This window comes from Artemia franciscana, chromosome 4, assembly GCF_032884065.1.
Source record: "Artemia franciscana chromosome 4, ASM3288406v1, whole genome shotgun sequence".
NCBI classification, from domain to species: domain Eukaryota; kingdom Metazoa; phylum Arthropoda; class Branchiopoda; order Anostraca; family Artemiidae; genus Artemia; species Artemia franciscana.
This window is the reverse complement of record NC_088866.1, coordinates 18,372,655-18,389,837: the sequence shown is the minus strand read 5'-3', so window position 1 is coordinate 18,389,837 and position 17,183 is coordinate 18,372,655. Positions and strand designations below refer to the sequence as shown.

At 33.2% G+C, this 17,183-nt stretch overlaps 1 protein-coding gene across 50 annotated transcripts in view; it reads right to left on the bottom strand.

The window, feature by feature from the left end:
• LOC136026092 (myosin heavy chain, muscle-like) overlaps positions 1-17,183 on the bottom strand; it is a 97,456-nt gene that overhangs the window by 10,905 nt on the left and 69,368 nt on the right. For 35 of the 50 annotated variants that reach the window (XM_065702360.1, XM_065702356.1, XM_065702368.1 and 32 more), the window contains exons 23-29: positions 13,612-14,103; positions 12,838-13,103; positions 9,252-9,330; positions 5,046-5,291; positions 3,503-3,699; positions 2,341-2,548; positions 859-1,036 (exon numbers count right to left, since the gene is read on the bottom strand). In XM_065702360.1, the coding sequence (XP_065558432.1) occupies positions 859-1,036; positions 2,341-2,548; positions 3,503-3,699; positions 5,046-5,291; positions 9,252-9,330; positions 12,838-13,103; positions 13,612-14,103 (1,666 nt within the window). Of the gene's footprint in view, positions 1-858; positions 1,037-2,340; positions 2,549-3,502; positions 3,700-5,045; positions 5,292-8,631; positions 8,711-9,251; positions 9,331-9,420; positions 9,500-12,837; positions 13,104-13,611; positions 14,104-17,183 lie in introns of all 50 variants that reach the window. The other 15 variants (XM_065702363.1, XM_065702322.1, XM_065702341.1 and 12 more) reach the window with 2 other exon arrangements.

The window sequence follows — 17,183 nt, the reverse complement described above, 5'->3', positions numbered from 1 at the left end:
ATAAATTAAAAAATGATTTCTAGTTATTTCGAGAAGGTCAAATAATTAAAAAGAGATAGAGCAGAGTACCGCTTCAAAATAGTAAATTCGTAATCTAATGTATTAGATTTAAAGCGAAATAATCCAAGAGAAGCAAATTACTAGGAAGAAGCAAAAGTTAAATCAAAAAAATATTTCTAATTGTGGCCTATTTTGATAAATACTACTAAAACGACTTCACTTGAAATAGTTGCTTAATTTTCAATTTTCTTAAGGCTCAAGCTTTCTTAATCTCTCTATTTCTTGCTCCCAAATTTTTATTCACTTCTTTGAACCAATTCAAAGCTATGATATTTTTTAGTAAGTAGGATATACTTTTTAATCATTCTTATAGTTTGTACTATCTTTGTAATTTGGCTTCCAGAGTATCCGTATTGTCTAGAATTAACACTCTAGTTAATGAAGTCGATAGTCAACTCCTTTTGATAATTTTTAAATGGTAGATTTTAGTCCAGAAAATAGCCTAGACCTTTAACTGCTTAGTCCATTTTTCATTTCAAATGACTTGACCAACAACCAGCCAAGTCAAACCACACATCCCTTTGGTATAAACCTCTGAAAAATAAATTTCTTATTTATACTTATTTATTAAATTCTAGTGAACTACGAATTTACAATCACAGCTGTTTAACAGTATTAATCTGATCACAACTAGATGAAAGTAACAGATTGGTGAGCACCGCTTCTTCCTTCCATTTAAAAGTCTAAGCCCAAGTCATCTTTAATGACATCCTAAGTCTTTTGTTTTATATTTTAATCATATAGAAAACATGAAAACGGAGTTTTGAACTTAGCTCTAAAACAGATTGGTGGACATACCTTCTCCAATTTGGTCCATTAGGTCTTTTATCTCATCGGCAAGATTCTTGTTCTCTCTGCGGAGAGCATCAAGCTGCTCAACACTCTCATCGTAAGCCCCTTTGAGTCGGAATAGTTCGGTGGAGAAGTTTCGGCATTCTTTTTGGCTGGCGTCGAGTTCAGCAGAAAGGTCATCAACCTGTAAAAGCAAAAATAATTTTAAATTTCATTCGTCAGAGAAAGCAATATATAGATTATACCTCAACTCAAGATAAAAATTCAGAATGAATTAATAAATTTCAGCTTGGTCTCAAATCTTCATTTCAGCTTTAAGCTAAATTGTCTTATAAGAAAAAGTGTCACATAATGTAGATAGTTTAAGATATTATACGATTTGATGCTGACTTACACCCAAAATTGGCTGAATAGGACGAATAGGACATTTAATAGGACGAGTCACCAAGAAAATTGTTATTATTATTATTATAATTATTATTATTATTATTATTATTATTATTATTATTATTATTATTATTATTATTATTATTATTATTATTATTATTATTGTTGTTGTTGTTGTTGTTATTATTATTATTATTATTATTATTATTATTATTATTATTATTATTATTATTATTATTATTATTATTATTATTATTATTATTATTATTATTATTATTATTTAATAATGATAGACGGTAATAAGCTTACCTAAGATATGGATATCAGGTGATTGATTTTTCTAACGATAATTTTGACAGGACCTGTGCCTGTCATCATCAGGTTAAATTCAAATTTCTTGCCAGAAAGTAAAATCACTAAATAAGTAAAACTAAAAACACTGAACAACACTAATGATGAGCCGAACCTGGAATTATTGTTGTGCCACGGCTTAAATTTTGGTAGAGGCATTGATGGCTGCTGTCCTAGTAGATCTTAAGGAGGCTGGGCCTTTAGGAAAGGAGGTTGATTTTTTTGTGAGGTTTCAATTTATGGCTGACGGGTTCCAAAATTTCGCTAATGTGAAACTCACCATTGTCTCTATTGATGGCTGGTTTATTTTCAGCAATTTCCCTCCCAAAATTGCTAAAATAAAGTCAGGTTGGCCTCAGAGAATATATTATTGTTATTATTATTATTATTATTATTATTATTATTATTATTATTATTATTATTATTATTATTATTATTATTATTATTATTATTATTATTATTATTATTATTATTATTATTATCATTAATATTATTATTATTGTTATATTATTATTGTCAGTTGAAGTTCTAGCAAATGAAGAAATTCATTTGCAAATGAAATGAAGAAAAGTGTCGGGTTTGCCACCCAACCACACATTGGCCTCCCGCCCAAAGCCATTTAATCAGGAGATTGATATTTGCGCTAAGCATACCATTGGCCAGCATGCGATTTTTTAATTTTTAATTTGTATGTCTTATAGCATCTTTGTTACTACTTTAATTGAGAATAAAAAAAATCATTAAAATCACCTTAAGTTTCCATTCTGCAACAACCTTATCAAAGTTCTTGCCACGTTTCTCCATCTGGGAGGCAAGAGCGTTGGCACGGTCAACTTCAACATGCATATCCTCGAGTTCTCCGCTAAGACGCTGCTTGACTTTCTCGAGAGCGACGACTTTCTGGTTGAGGCTCTCGACTGTCTCCTCAGCTTCACCAAGACGAGCTTGTAGTTTGCGTCTGCGTAAAGAAAGCGCATTATTGTAGGAATCTGTCTTATGAAACTATCCATAGAATTAGGAAAATAAATGAGACATCAGGCCTCTTCAGGTATATCAACATTCTAAGCTTGAAAGTAGTAAAAATTCTTCAGGACAGCAGAGGGAATGAAATACCTCAAAATAGCATTTCTCTGAGTTCAGCTTTAAAGTAAACATATGTCGGCTATCCTTTTATAGATGGGGATAGAGATGTAGGTATAGAAAAATGTCTTCTTTTCAGGATAATGCCGTAATTTGAGCAGGTAGAATGTAAATAAAACTCTTCATGTGTATGTTCACCGTTATTGACATGTGTATGTTTAACCGTTATTTGACACAGTAAAACTCTTCACTGTTATGACTGCGAATATTTTTGAAAATCCGATTGCCGTTTAAGAATTCTTTTCTCAAGGCTCCGTCTATTTTTTATTTATTTTTTGTTCAGTTCATTTCTAAGGTTTTATAGTAGTTTATTTTTAATTAAAATACTTAAATTAAAAAATATATTTATATGTTACTTTGACTATTTATATTTTGATCTAAAAAAGCTTCACAGTTTGGTTTAGTTTTCTAATTCATTTACTGTTAGAAATCAAATTTGGAGATTAATTAGAAAATAAAATATCATCTATGAAAGAAACATAGTTGGTTCAATTTTCAAACATTTCACTCAAAAGCACATTCAAAATTTTTCCCCCGTGTTATTATATCCCCGTATTGTGTGTAATTCACAGACGATTTATATTCCAATTACTAAAAATTATGAAAATAATCAATAATCCTTCAAACAAATAGCAACTTCTGCAAATTGGCTGTAGTTTTTCAGATGATGAATTTAGGAAGCCGTAGCACCAGGATTTCTGCAGAGTTGCAAAAGCTTTGAAATGGAGCAACTTCTTATAGGCCTATAATAAGTGACCGACCATCTACTTACTTAGCGTCTTCAAGCTCTTCGGCACGAGCAACACCCTCTGACTCGTATTTGCTGCGCCACATTTGGAGCTCAGCGTTGGTCTTGCTGAGTTGGCGTTGCAGGTCAATCTTGGCTTCCGCTTCTTCTTCTTGAGCTTCACGAAGACCATCAAGATCATGTTCAAGGTTACGGAATTTGCCCAATAAGGTCGCACGTTCCTATAAACATAATAACATGAGTCAACCGTAAGAAATGTGTGATTGGAACAAGGCACAACTTCCAAAACCAAAAGAAATTGCCTAATCCTTCGGAAAAAAAAATGCATCAAGTGTTCGATACTCTGGGAGAGGGACAAGTCCTAAGGCCCTCCTCTCCTACGTATGTGTCTAGTTTCAGGAAGAAGAAGAGAGATATGCAGATCAAAAATTCAAGAGCCATCAGGGTAAGAACGTTCTAGTGGTAAAGCATAGATAATCTTCGTCTCAAATATAAATTGAAACCTAAAGAAAAAAAAATCTTTTCCTATTCTAAATGGGTTACAAGAATATAATCCGTTCTCCGGTTTGGCTTATAGGAGGAAGTGCAAGGGGATATATATGTATTTGTAGAGGAAATATTTCCGTATAAGGGTGAAATATACCCAACGAAAATTTGAATAATAAATATAATGACGTTAGGTTCTGTTAGGGGTAAAATCTTGCTCTGGTAGTCAGATTTTGCTTCGCCGGATGAAAAGTTTTTGTACGGCCCAATATTCGGTTTGCTTCTGTTTAGGATAAGAGTCTGAAAGTAATTTTTTCCGACTGGCTGAATTTAGTTGAAAATGAATAATTCTTATAATTCTTGAAAATGTAGTATCAGCATTTTTTATTAGATAAGCATTCAAAAATGTTTCTTCCTTCGAAAAATGCCGGAGGAACTTTTCAACAATTTTTTTTTTTAAATCAATAATTCCAGTCGGTATTCACTGAATTTATTTCTAGGTGATATTGATCAATATTCCAATTTTGGATGACAGAATGCGTGAACCTGACGATATTAACCATAACACTCGTATTTAGAAATCGCTAATCGCTGAACACATGAATAAATAGATGTGTTTATAGGTAAATACCCTTGAGGTAAATACACTAAAGAAACCGACAAATCTTTGCCTGTGTTACCTCAATTGGCTGTTTGTGTGATGAGTTGTTTTTAGTGGTACTATGTATGAATGAACAAACAAACACACAATCAATGGTAATATAGAATCATGCTACGCATAATGAATTTAGTAATTAGCATTGCTTTAACAAATGTTAATTATCGCTTGGGAGAATATGAAGTCTTAATCCATAAATCATGTGTATTTTTTGAAAAGTTAACTTTCCTATGAACTGGACTATAGGGAGGTGAGGAGTCAATGATTTTTTGGGGTAGTCGAACTGAAAAAAACAATAAAATTTATTCCTTCATCGTTAATTGTTCCTTCAGATTTATTTTTGGACCTCATTGAAGGAGGGGGGTATAGCCCACATCCTTGCAAATGACGTATCTTGATTTTAGTATTAATCTTGGTACTTACTCGTGCTTCCTCATCAGCCATGCGCCTTGTATCTTCAAGTTGAGTGGTAAGGGAGATCTTGAGCTTAGCTAGCTGTGAAGTCTGTGACTCGGAATCTTCGAGTTGCCTGAGGAGCTCAGAGTTCTCAATTTGGAGCTTCTTCTTAGCAGAGTCGAAGTCACCAAGGGTACGGTTGGCTTCGTCATATTTGGCTTGGATCTCATTGTTGTGCTGTTGGAGTTGTTTATTCATCTTCTCAAGCGCAGCCTAAGTTGGGAATAAAATTTAAATTATTTTGTGTGCCATGTTTTGCAATTATCTATTAATTGTACAGCTTTACATTGCAGAGTCTTTATCATGATTTTTTTTTGTATTAATGGTTAATTGAGAGAGTTTTATTGTCCTTTTTTTCTGAAGTTTGTTAAAGGTCGAGAATCAAGGGGTTACAGCTATCAGGCTTTTTTAGTCTTCTTTGGGCGTTCCTGTGTGCATATAGTTTATTCTGTAAATAGTAATAAATAGAGTATATTCAGTCAAATTACACTCATCATATTACTGAAGACTCAAAAGCTTCGAAGCTTTTTTCAACTAAGACAGGAATATACAAAATCTGAGTTGCACGCTGAATAGATAATATTTGGTGAAGATTTTCCAGTAAATGTTACATTAATTTTTTTTTATTTGTTATTATTTATTATTTTTATTTGATACAAATATCTCTTCAATTTGAATGAAAGATCTATTCTCAGTAATTTCAAAGAGCCAGATTTTAATAATTTATTGTAGGCTAGGAGCTTTGAGCTTCTTGAATGTGCTCTTATACTAGGTGAGGAAACTGAATAGCTTGAGAGAAAACTTGAAGTTGACCTCATCTAAAGCTAGGCTATTTTAGCCAAAGAATTAGAAAAAAAGGCTTTTAAGAAAGCTAAAAATGATGCACAAAAAAACAAAAAAGAAGGCACAAAATTCCTAATGAGCCGAGCTTAATTTTCTTGATGTAAAGTTTTGATTTCAAATTATAATCATATTATGTTGCAAAAATTTTGAATTCAAAAATTCCGAATTGCAAAAAAGTTTTAATGAAGCTAAGGAAGTTTATTTCAAACAGACGTGTCCAGGGAAAAAGTGGTGGTTCCAGAAGGGTTGCCCATGTTCCCTGTCTACTAGGAAGACTCTGCTAAAATTCGAAGAAAAAAAAAAACAGATGAAAAAAACAGAATTTTGTGATCTTGACCCTATCATTAGAAAATCATTCCTTATTTCATGGCGACGCAAATTAGTCAAATTCAGTCTCTAATTATACTTCTATACGCAACAGTCAATAATATCAGTATATCATATTCCTCTGGCAAGCTTAACTAATGTAAGTTTCAGTATGAATTTAGATTATTTTCTGAAGGGCACAGAGAAAGAAATTAATGCAAACTCACTTAGAACAAACTTCCATGTTGGGGAACAATTTGGCTTGACACATTGGAAAGCAGCCCATTTAAATATGGCAATATCGGTATTTTACATTCTTAAATGCTCTTAAAGGCAGTTGAGACTCCATATATTGGGAAATTATTATTGGTGAAAGCTGTTTCCGACATATAATTAAAATTTTTGAAATTCCTATTAGAACATTTTCTGCGGGGTCACTAATGACTGATTAATGTACACTATATCACAGCGTACTAAATGTTACTCTTAGTTACAATATGCTGTGATTTGGAATGAGACGCACCTCGAAAGTACACATTTAATTTCTAGAAAAACACACAAGAATAGCCTTAAAAGTTCAGGCATGATGTAGAAAAATGGCTACTTATCTTACCTCATACTATAGAAGATGTGTTTCAATTCATTTGTTACTGTTAAACTGCTATTATTGCTGCGGAATAATCAGCAAAATTTCACGAATTAATACATCATCTAACAGAAATAATCAGTTTTTCAGTGCAGTCCATTTTTAACACTCTGCTATTTCAGTTATTTCTGAGCACTTTTCTCACTTATGGTGGACAATTTTTTCAAAGAAAAATTTGAAAAAATCCTGCGTAATCTACGAAACTGCTTTGGTTTTCTGCAAAACTCAATACAAGGAAGTTATGAGCTAAACGAGTATGTGCCTTCGCGCACTTTAATAATTGGAATGGAGCATTGGGGAACAGTATTGTATTCAAAATTTGGCATTGTAATTTAAGACTGTTTCTCAGGTTTCCAAGGTTATATTTTGTAACGTGCATAGGCTGAAATCATACGTTTCTTAGCTGCTTCATATTATCATATTACATTCGTGAATATGGCCTCATTTAAAATGATGCTGCCCCAGAAACTTCAATAAACAGAAACGGGGTGTAGAGGCTATATTTTTCAAAACCTACTTGGAGGGGGGGGGTGCGTTTGTGTAATTCTGCTGATACCGAGGAAGGTATTTTTAAATAAAAACACATATTAAGGGTTTTGAAAATCTAAGGTGATGGGGCTGTTGCTCCTCCTCAATTGGCACACATTTGTTGTACCCTTTGCTATTAGAAATTTGTTATTTGCTGTTTGGCCAAAAGTTTAAGGGATATATACATAAATTGATCTGAATGTGATAAGAACGAAAATGCTTCCATTGAGCCTTTCAGAAGCAGTCCAAAATGAATATCCTTATTCTTGATATGAAATAGAACTTATCTTACTGCCATTATAAAAAAACATCATTATTAGAATTAGACATAACATTTTGTCCTATAGAAATATTTCAGAATTATTGGAGAGGTACTTGACCGATTTTCTAAGAAGTATTTACCAAATTTTTAGGATGGTTTTGAGGAAATAAAGAACTATCATTAGAATATATCATAGTTAGGATATTGAATGAGTTTTTCACTAGCTATGCCGCTACAATGAACAATTTGAGGCATTCTGATTTCAGCAATTGAAGGTTGAACCGGTGTTGTCGTTATAAGCTGTTTCAGAACTTGAAACGTACATTTTCATAAATAATTGACAATAAATGAAAAAAGCTGTAAACAAACACAAATTGCAGATTACAGGCATATACAAAATGTGCAAAATAGAAAATAAAAAGAGGAAAATTAGAAACAGAACAAGCAAAGCACGCCGATAGATTTCTTATTTGATAAAGGAAGTTTTAACTAGTTTAGTTTAGGAAGTTTTGCTTGTATTTTCACAAAAAAAAACTTAAAAGAAACAACTCTTATTGTAAAAAATTTAAACCATTAAAGTAAGTTATAAATATTTAGTAATTACAAATTAATATTATAGCTAACATCTGTAAAGATTGTCATCAGCAGAGAAAGTAAAAGGAGAAAAAGAAGAGAGAGACTAAGATTAGGGACGCAGACAGAGATGAATTAGTAAGAATAGAAAACCCCATTATAATTCATATTTCAGAAAAGAATGCTAAAATCTAATCATCGACTGAATTTCCTAATGAAACACAATATCAGTAATCAGCATTGTTTCATTTTTGATAAATGAAAATAAGTAAGATAAAATAATAAGCAAATAAGGAATTATATACAGAGATAAGTTCTACAAAAATTATCACCAAAAATAGAAAGTAAATAAGAAAAAGGGTGAGAGTAAGTAAGCAGAAGCTGCGCGTTAATACCTTATCAGCCATTATATAATCAGTAGCTCGCTTCATTTCATCCACTTCGTTTCGCATAGAAGCACGGTCTTTCTCGGCCCTTGGAAGAAAGGTTAAAAGCAGGGTGTTAGATCAGTGAAAGAGATGAGTAAAAATTAACAAAACAAAACTCATTCTTTGCTTTCCCCTAATTTCAAAAACACAAAAGCTCAGAATGAATGTTAATTTATTTCAATAGTTGCAATTTTTTTAATCTGTACAATCCCATTTATATTTTAACGCCTCACGGGCGGGTAATATTTCGACAATAATTTTGTTTCGATTTAAAAAAATCTCTCGCAGAAAACTTCCATGGCTTATATTCTAAATGAATTATATTGTACTATTTTGAAAGAATAGACTGCTTAATTATATGCAACCTCATTTTATTAATTAATCCATGATTCAAAACAGTTGTAAGTTTTCAGTTAAATTAGTAAAGGAACTGCTTAGAAAACAAAATTTTGACGGCAAAACTTTATGCACGAGCTACACCATAGTTGAATACATGCTAAGCCTTTTTGTTACTTTTGAAATTGGGTTTTGCAAAGAGAAGTAAAAAGCCGAGGATTATATAGCTCGTTCAAGTCAAGCAAGTTCACCTTTTCGTTAGCTTGGTGGTCCATGGCGTATCTTAATTCGTTGAGTTCGCTACCAATCTGTGCACGATCTTTTTCGGCCCTAAGGGTCAGAAACAAAATAAAAAAGGGTCAACTATTCTAAAGGATACATGCAATGGGGGGGGGGAGGGGAGGGAGGATGTAATCTAACCTTTTCTCGAGCCACATGTTCAACTGCAGCTCGAGCTTCGTTGGCATCATGTCGATAGTTTTGTGAGTCTTTCTCAGCCCTGTTAATTTGTTAATGCATTAGTAACAAATAAAACATAATAATTTAGTAAATTAACGGTTTAGTGGAATATAGAATTAGAAATTAACCTAGGATGGAACATTGTACTATTTTGAAGGCAGCTTTTACACACATTAGCCTAGATCTTGTCTTTGGAGAGAATTTAGCATATTCCAAGGAAATACACTTTTTTGTGCAATTATCTTCATAAAAAAAACACACTCTAGAACTCAAATTTAGAGTTTATCATATTTTATAATTATGAAGAAGATTGTGGATCACCAAGACTCTTTTAGCTATCATATTCTATCAAAATATAGCTCTACAAATTTCTATGAACTCTATAAAATCCCGATTCAAATCAAATCTAAGATTAACATTCCATATTACGATTTATAATACTAAAATTGAATTTTAATACTATTATGCATTAATTATTCGTAGGGTTGATTTAAAAAGTATCTATAAATTATGGTAATTTAATTCTATAGTTTGATTATGTAATCTATATATATAAAAATATACTGTTTGCACCTCTGTTAATCTACTGTACTTCTGTTAATCTGTACATGCAATTAAGCGATTTGCTACTTAGAGACGAGTAACTGGCACTGACACCCCAGGTGTTGCTGGGGCGCGCAGCGCCTCAGCAACGCGTGGCAGGGGTCAGCTAGTACTAACTAATAATATAATTTTGGACTATAAACGCTGAATATCGGTGAAAAAAAACGGTAGTTTAGAATTAGTAATATTTCTATTATTTCCATTTGAAATTAGCCGAGCTAGTAAATAAAAAATACACAGATTATAGCTGATGAAAAGTTAGTTCATTGAATATAATGAAACCAACGATTAAAAGCTATCTAAAGTATATATATATATATATATATATATATATATATATATATATATATATATATATATATATATATATATATATATATATATATATATATATATGTGTGTGTGTGTGTGTGTGTGTATGAAAATCAGCGGCAATTAAGGTAATTGGTGACGTCAATACATGAAAATGTAGGGGGATAAAATAAAAAAGGTATTTTTCAATGAAAATAACCCCCAAAGAGGCATTTTTAGAAACCTAGGGGACCGGGTATAAAAAATCTAGGAGACCATATGTCCCCTTTCCCTTCTCAATTGACGCCACGCACAGTGATCCAGTATAGAATAGGTGGTTTTCTTGCTGGATTAAAATTTAAAGTCTGAATTACAAACCCCAGTCGAGGTTGATTCTGTGTTTGGTTGCCAAGATATTCAAAATTCGTGGTGTTTCCAAATTGCAAATTATCCCCTTTCCTCAAATGCAGAAATAATATGAATTTTGATTTTCTCGTTTAAAATTACTTTTTAAATATCTTTTGACCTGGCTTAGTTATTACTGTTCGCTTAGCTGTTCGAAAATAAAAGTAGAAAAACCATTATAATTTTTGTTTCGTAGTTTATTTAATATGTTCAATTTTAAATTAAGTAATGTTTTTTTAATATAGCATATTTAATTGCAGATTTAAGTAACACACTATAGTGTGACTGCATTTTAAACTACGCCAGTCAAAAGGTCAGGAAGAATTTTGAAGCTCCAAATGGAGGAGAGAGAGGAGTTTGAATTTAATGGAGACCAACATTGATGCTTTGAATAAAGTGAGGAGGAGGAGAAACGTGCGCATTTGTGTTGGGCTCCCGCAGCTTTGCACTAAGATGTATTGTTAGTAGTAATAATGTCATTCTGTCATTTCACTATATGAATATACCATTCTATTTCGTACTATATTATTTTTGAACTACTCTAACTAGCATCATAATTTATTATGATGCTATTATGATGATATTATAATGCTATTACTTTATTACAATGAAATTTTTTACATAATTTATTATGCTACTTCGACTGTACCATTTATTAATAAATAGCTGTAGGCCTATGTTTAAATTTTTGGGGGTTACGTTTTGAACGTGGCACAAATACAGGAAATCAGACGATTTTTAACAAAAAATACAGGAAACATAGTAAGCATCCGGAAAGGAGGGGGTACTCCCTTACTTATGTGTCTGCATAACTCATGGTGCTATTCCCCATGAAAGCTTTCATAGTAATAAAAACTATAATGATTAGGATCTATAGCAATCTGCAAGAAGAAATTCATCTACATTTGCATAAAATAAAGTTTATCTACTGTTTAATTTTCTTTTCAAAATTTATGCTTAATAGAAAAAGATTAACTTTAATCAACCGTAAAAATACAACCTTTATTATATTTACTGAGGTGTTCCTCATTGAAATTAAATACATTGATGTTTTTAATTTGGGTTTCCCATCTGGAATAATATTGTCGTTTATGGAGGAATACTGCATTGACTTGACCCATGTTAGGCATGGTTATATCAAGTTCTGCTTAGTTTATCTTTTTAAAATTTTGATAATGGTTTGATATTTCATAGAAACCTAATTTACGGTCTATGTAGCCTCCAAGAAAAATATAAAAAGAGAGGATATTTTTGCCAAGTTGAGAAAAAAGTTGAGAAGAAAAAAGAGAAAAGGACAAAAAATACCATCCAAACCCTCTTATAATGAAACATTTTTGAACATTGAAAATTAGATTGGCGGGTTTCTATTTATGATTTGGTTATTTCAGTAAATATAAATTATTTTAAATTTTGGATTTTTCTAAACTAAATATTATCTAGAACTAAGATATTCAAACTTAATAGAATAATCAGAATTATATTATTTATTTTGGTATTTTGCAGATATTTATTACCACATTAACCTTTTTTTTGTTTTGTTTTTTGAATTTCAAAGTTTAAAACCTGAAACAGAGTAATACAGTTTTTACAAAATAGTAGTGACGTGGTGGAGAGCATCTTTTTTTTTTAGTTCTTTATCTCGGACTAAATCAATCGTCCTTAGTTCAAAAAAATATTTAATTGAGACTATTTAATAACGTCATAGATATGTTTTAGAAATATTTTATTTTGAATTTTCTCACTTTTGTTTGAATTTATCACAGTAGAATTACAAAAAATTAGTTTTTTTAAAAAAATGGATTAAATTATATGTTTTGTAGTGTGGAATTTTGATTCTGTCTGATGTTTACACTGCAAATAGAATTCAAAAGCACTACCAGGAAACATTCAGGGAGGTGGAATAATCCTATAAGTATTTATTTTATCAGGATTTAAATGGGGGTATTTCTCATTTTCTCCCTTCGTTGCAAATTTTCAGTATTTTTGTGTTTAAGAAATGGCCGTTAGCCCCTAGTAGCGCACATGGTCGGAATATTATTTGTAACAGCCTATTAATATGGATATATAAGCTCTGCTTACTTGGCTTTGAGTTTGTTGAGCTGATCAATCTGCTCACCCATCTCAGAAACAGCCTCATTATGCTTCTTTCTAAGGTTGGCAAGCGCAGCCTCGTGCTGAATGTTAGATTCTTCCAGGTCACGACGTAGCTTAGCAAGTTCAGATTCACGCTTCTTGTTAAGTTCAATTTGAGCAGCGGTTGCACCACCAGCCTCGTCAAGTCGCTCGCTGAGCTCCTCGAGCTCACGAGCAAGGTCAGCACGCTGTTTCTCAGCCTTGGCGCGAGCCTAAATTTTAGGACGTTAAAATAAGATTGGAAAAGTAATTCCTTACAAATAAAGAGAAAAAAAAACAGATCATGAGATTGGAATTAGTCAGTAGAGAGCGACTGAAAATGCGGTTTTTCTAAGAAAACACTGCCAGTTCTAATTTCTTTTTTTTTCTTTCCACTAACTTCTAGTAATTGTTTCCTTCTCAAAACAGAATTTTCCTTCTATAACACTTATTCTTGATTCTCTGCTTAAAATTATATTTAGTACAGATCAGATATAGTTGATAATATTAAACTAAATACTAGGGATTGAATATTTCCTCGAAATTCGCTAAATATTTCTTTTAAAAAGTATGCAAAAACTTATGAAGTAAATCTGCTTGAAATATAATGAAAAGATGAAATAATAACGAGGTAAAATTAGTAGGAAGCAAAAGTATAGGACAGTTAAATAGTATGTAATCAAAGATTATGCTAATCAGAAAGAACGAATTTAGGGAAGATCAATTGAAATACAATTTTACCTGTCGTTCAGCTTCGACTTCTTCTTCAAGCTCTTCAATGCGGCTTTGTAGCTCCTTGATTTGCTTTTGAAGCTTCGAGACAAGGCTCTGCTCATCCTCTAGCTTAGCTCCCAAAGATGCAATTTCCTTATCTTTGCGTTGGATTGTCTGCTCAAGCTCCTTTTTGTTGCGTTCGAGGTCAGCAACTGCCTCTTGAGTGAGCTTCAAATCACCTTCGGTCTTTCTCTTGGTTTTTTCAATGTCAGCACGGAGTTTTTTCTCGCGTTCAAGACTATCTTCAAGTTCATCAAGGGTCTGCTCGAGCTTAGCCTTGACTTTGTTCAGATGGTTAACCTTGTCTTCAGTGGCTTGAAGATCTTCAGCCGTCTTTTGCTGTACTTCTTGCAAGTGCTTCTTTTCCTTGTTAATTTTGTTGATGAGTTCATCTTGATGGGCAATCTCATCATTCAAATTGCGTATCTGGTGGTCCTTGGTAGCTTTATCTTGCTCAGCCTAAAATGAATTAAGACTATCAAAATGCTTATGGCTCTATGGTATACAGTGGTTAAACTTTAATTTGTTGGACTGGTCATATACTACTACTACTACTACTACTAATAACTCACTGCAGCACCAAGCCACCTGAGGCCAACACAGCTACGCACGCTCCTCCTCCAGCCTAATCTATTTAAAGCCTCCCTCTTTACACCCTCCCAGGAAGTTCCCCTTTCCTTTAAATCTTTATTTATGACATCCTCCCAACCCAGACAAGGATGACCTGCTTTCCGTGTAGCCCCAGACGGTTGACCAAAAAGGACAATCTTCGGCAATCTGTCATCCTTCATCCGTAGAACGTGGCCTAGCCATCTCAACCTTTCTTTCATTATAGCCCCAGAAAGCGGGATTGAACCACACTTTTCGTACAGCCTACTGTTTGAAATACGGTCAGTCAGCCGGGTACCCAGAACAATCCGTAGGCAATTTAACTGGAAAACATCTAGTAAATTTTCATCTGCTTTTCGGAGTGCCCATGCTTCAGAGCCATATTTGACCACTGTCATCACTGTAGCTTCCAATATTCTAATCTTGGTTTGTAGGATTAAATTTCTATTCTTCCAAACTTTTTTTAAATGTGAAAAAACACCCTGAGCTTTAGCTATTCTACTTTTAACATCTTCACTGCTCCCACCATCTTTACTAATAATACTACCAAGGTAACTGAAGCTCCCAACCTGATCAATCTTTTCGTTACCTAATGTCACCTGATCATCTTCACTTATTGCTAGCCTTAGTGACTTAGTCTTCTTAACATTAATTTTCAAGCCTATTTTAGCACCCTGAACTCGTAAAACCTCTAAAAATTCATTCATTTTGCTCACACTTTCATCTAATATGCTTAAATCATCAGCATAATCTAAGTCCCAGGAGCGTTCTTCCTCCCCATTTGATTCCATGGTCTCCAATTGCCTTTCCTGTGCTCCTTAAGATGAAGTCCATCAAAATGATCCATATAAAGGGGGATAGAACACAACCCTGCTTAACTCCTGATTTAATACAAAACCAGTTGCTAACCTCATTTCCTACCTTAACCGCAGCAGTATTATTCTCGTACATAGCGCAAATCACTTTAATATATTTTTCTGGTATACCATATAACGATAAGACCTTTGTTAACGCTGTTCTATCAACAGAATCGAAAGCTTGCTCATAATCAATAAAACTAAGGACCAAAGGTGTTTGACAACGAAGGGACTTCTCAATTATTAACCTAAGAGTGAAAACATGGTCGAAACATCCTCTACCTTTTCTAAAACCGCATTGTTCTTCCCTTAAAACTTTGTCTACAGCATGTCTCAGTCTAAAAAGTATCATAAAACTCAGTAATTTGCTACCTACAGAGACCAGACTAATGCCTCGATAAGTACGACACTCACTCTTGTCACCTTTCTTATACAGTGGTTTAATTAAGGTTTTCCTAAAATCATTGGGTACTTCCCCTTTTTCAAAAATCATGTTCATAATCTTCAGTAGCTTATTCCTAACCTCAGAGCCACCATATTTAAGGAACTCATTAATCATACTATCAGCACCTGTGGCCTTATTATTTTTTAATCCTTCTAGTACTGTCGCTAATTCTTCCTCACTAAACAAATCTTCCTTCACATCCAAGGTATCACAAACATTTTCATTTTCATCTATGTCTTTTCCTGCAACTGTATCTCGGTTTAGCACATTCTCAAAATGTTCCACCCATCTTTCTTTAACTTTTTCCTTATCACTAATTGTGGCCCCATTTCTATCTTTAACTGGGACTAGTCCGGATTGGCTACTCCCTTTCAATTTATTAACATGCCAGTATAATATTTTACTATTATGCCATCTAGCCGCATCTTCTAGATCCTCAGCAATTTTTTCCATCGCCTCCATTTCACATCTCCTTAGTTCATATTTTAATGCTTTCTCCACTTTCTTTACATTCCTTTTGTTTTCATACGACCTACCACTCAGATAATTCTTATACAAACCCCTTCTACTCTCTATTAAACCTAAAGCTTTTTCACTAATATTCCTAGTTGCTGTCTTAGCACTCTTCCCTAGAACACCATCAGCAACTTCAAAAATTGTTTTTATGAAATTATTCCATCCATCTTCCACATTGTCAAATTTTCAACTCTCAAGTTTAGTAGTCAACTGTTCCTGGAATTTTTTTCTCAAATTTTCATCCTGAAGTCTACCAACATCATAACTTTCCGGGAGGGAGTTACCCTTCCGAAATTTCAGCTTTAAATTAACCTTAGACACTACTAGATGGTGATCTTTACTTTTAACATCAATAACGGCACTCCTATACACCCTAGTATCTTGTATTGATCCTGCTAGTCTTCTTTTTACAATAACATAATCAATAAGGTTTGCTGTCTTGCCATCACGTGAATACCATGTCAACTTATGGGCCATTTTGTGACCAAACACCGTATTGGTTATAACTAGGTTGTTATACCTACAAAATTGCAAAAGCCTATAGCCATTACTGTTTTCTTTTCCTATACCAAATTTACCTAGGCTAGGATACCATCTATCCCAATTTCTACCAACTTGGGCACTAAAATCTCCTAGCAAAAACACCATATTTCTACCTGGTATCCTGTCTATTTGCTCCTGTAACTGTAAGTAAAATTCATCTGAGTTACTAGTATCTCCATCAGTTGGTTCAATGGGGGCATATACTACTATAACTGATACCCTAAACTTTTTAGTCATAAAATGAGCAATTAGTATTCTATTATTAATACCTTCCCAGCCTAAACAAGACTTAGCAGCTTCCTTATTCATCATGAGCCCTACTCCCTGTCTATGTACCCCATCTTTCCTGCCTGAGTAAACAAATTCTATGTCACCTAATTTCATGCTTCCTACCCCTGGGATATGAGTTTCTGAAACTCCTAATAAATCCAGTTCAAACCGACTGAATTCGTCAGTTACTGGTCATATAACATGAGTAAATTCTTCATATCAAAATTGTCCACTATTAATGAGCTTATGACTTATTTGTAATGCCACCATGCTTTCGAGTTAAACAAACTAGATTCTAC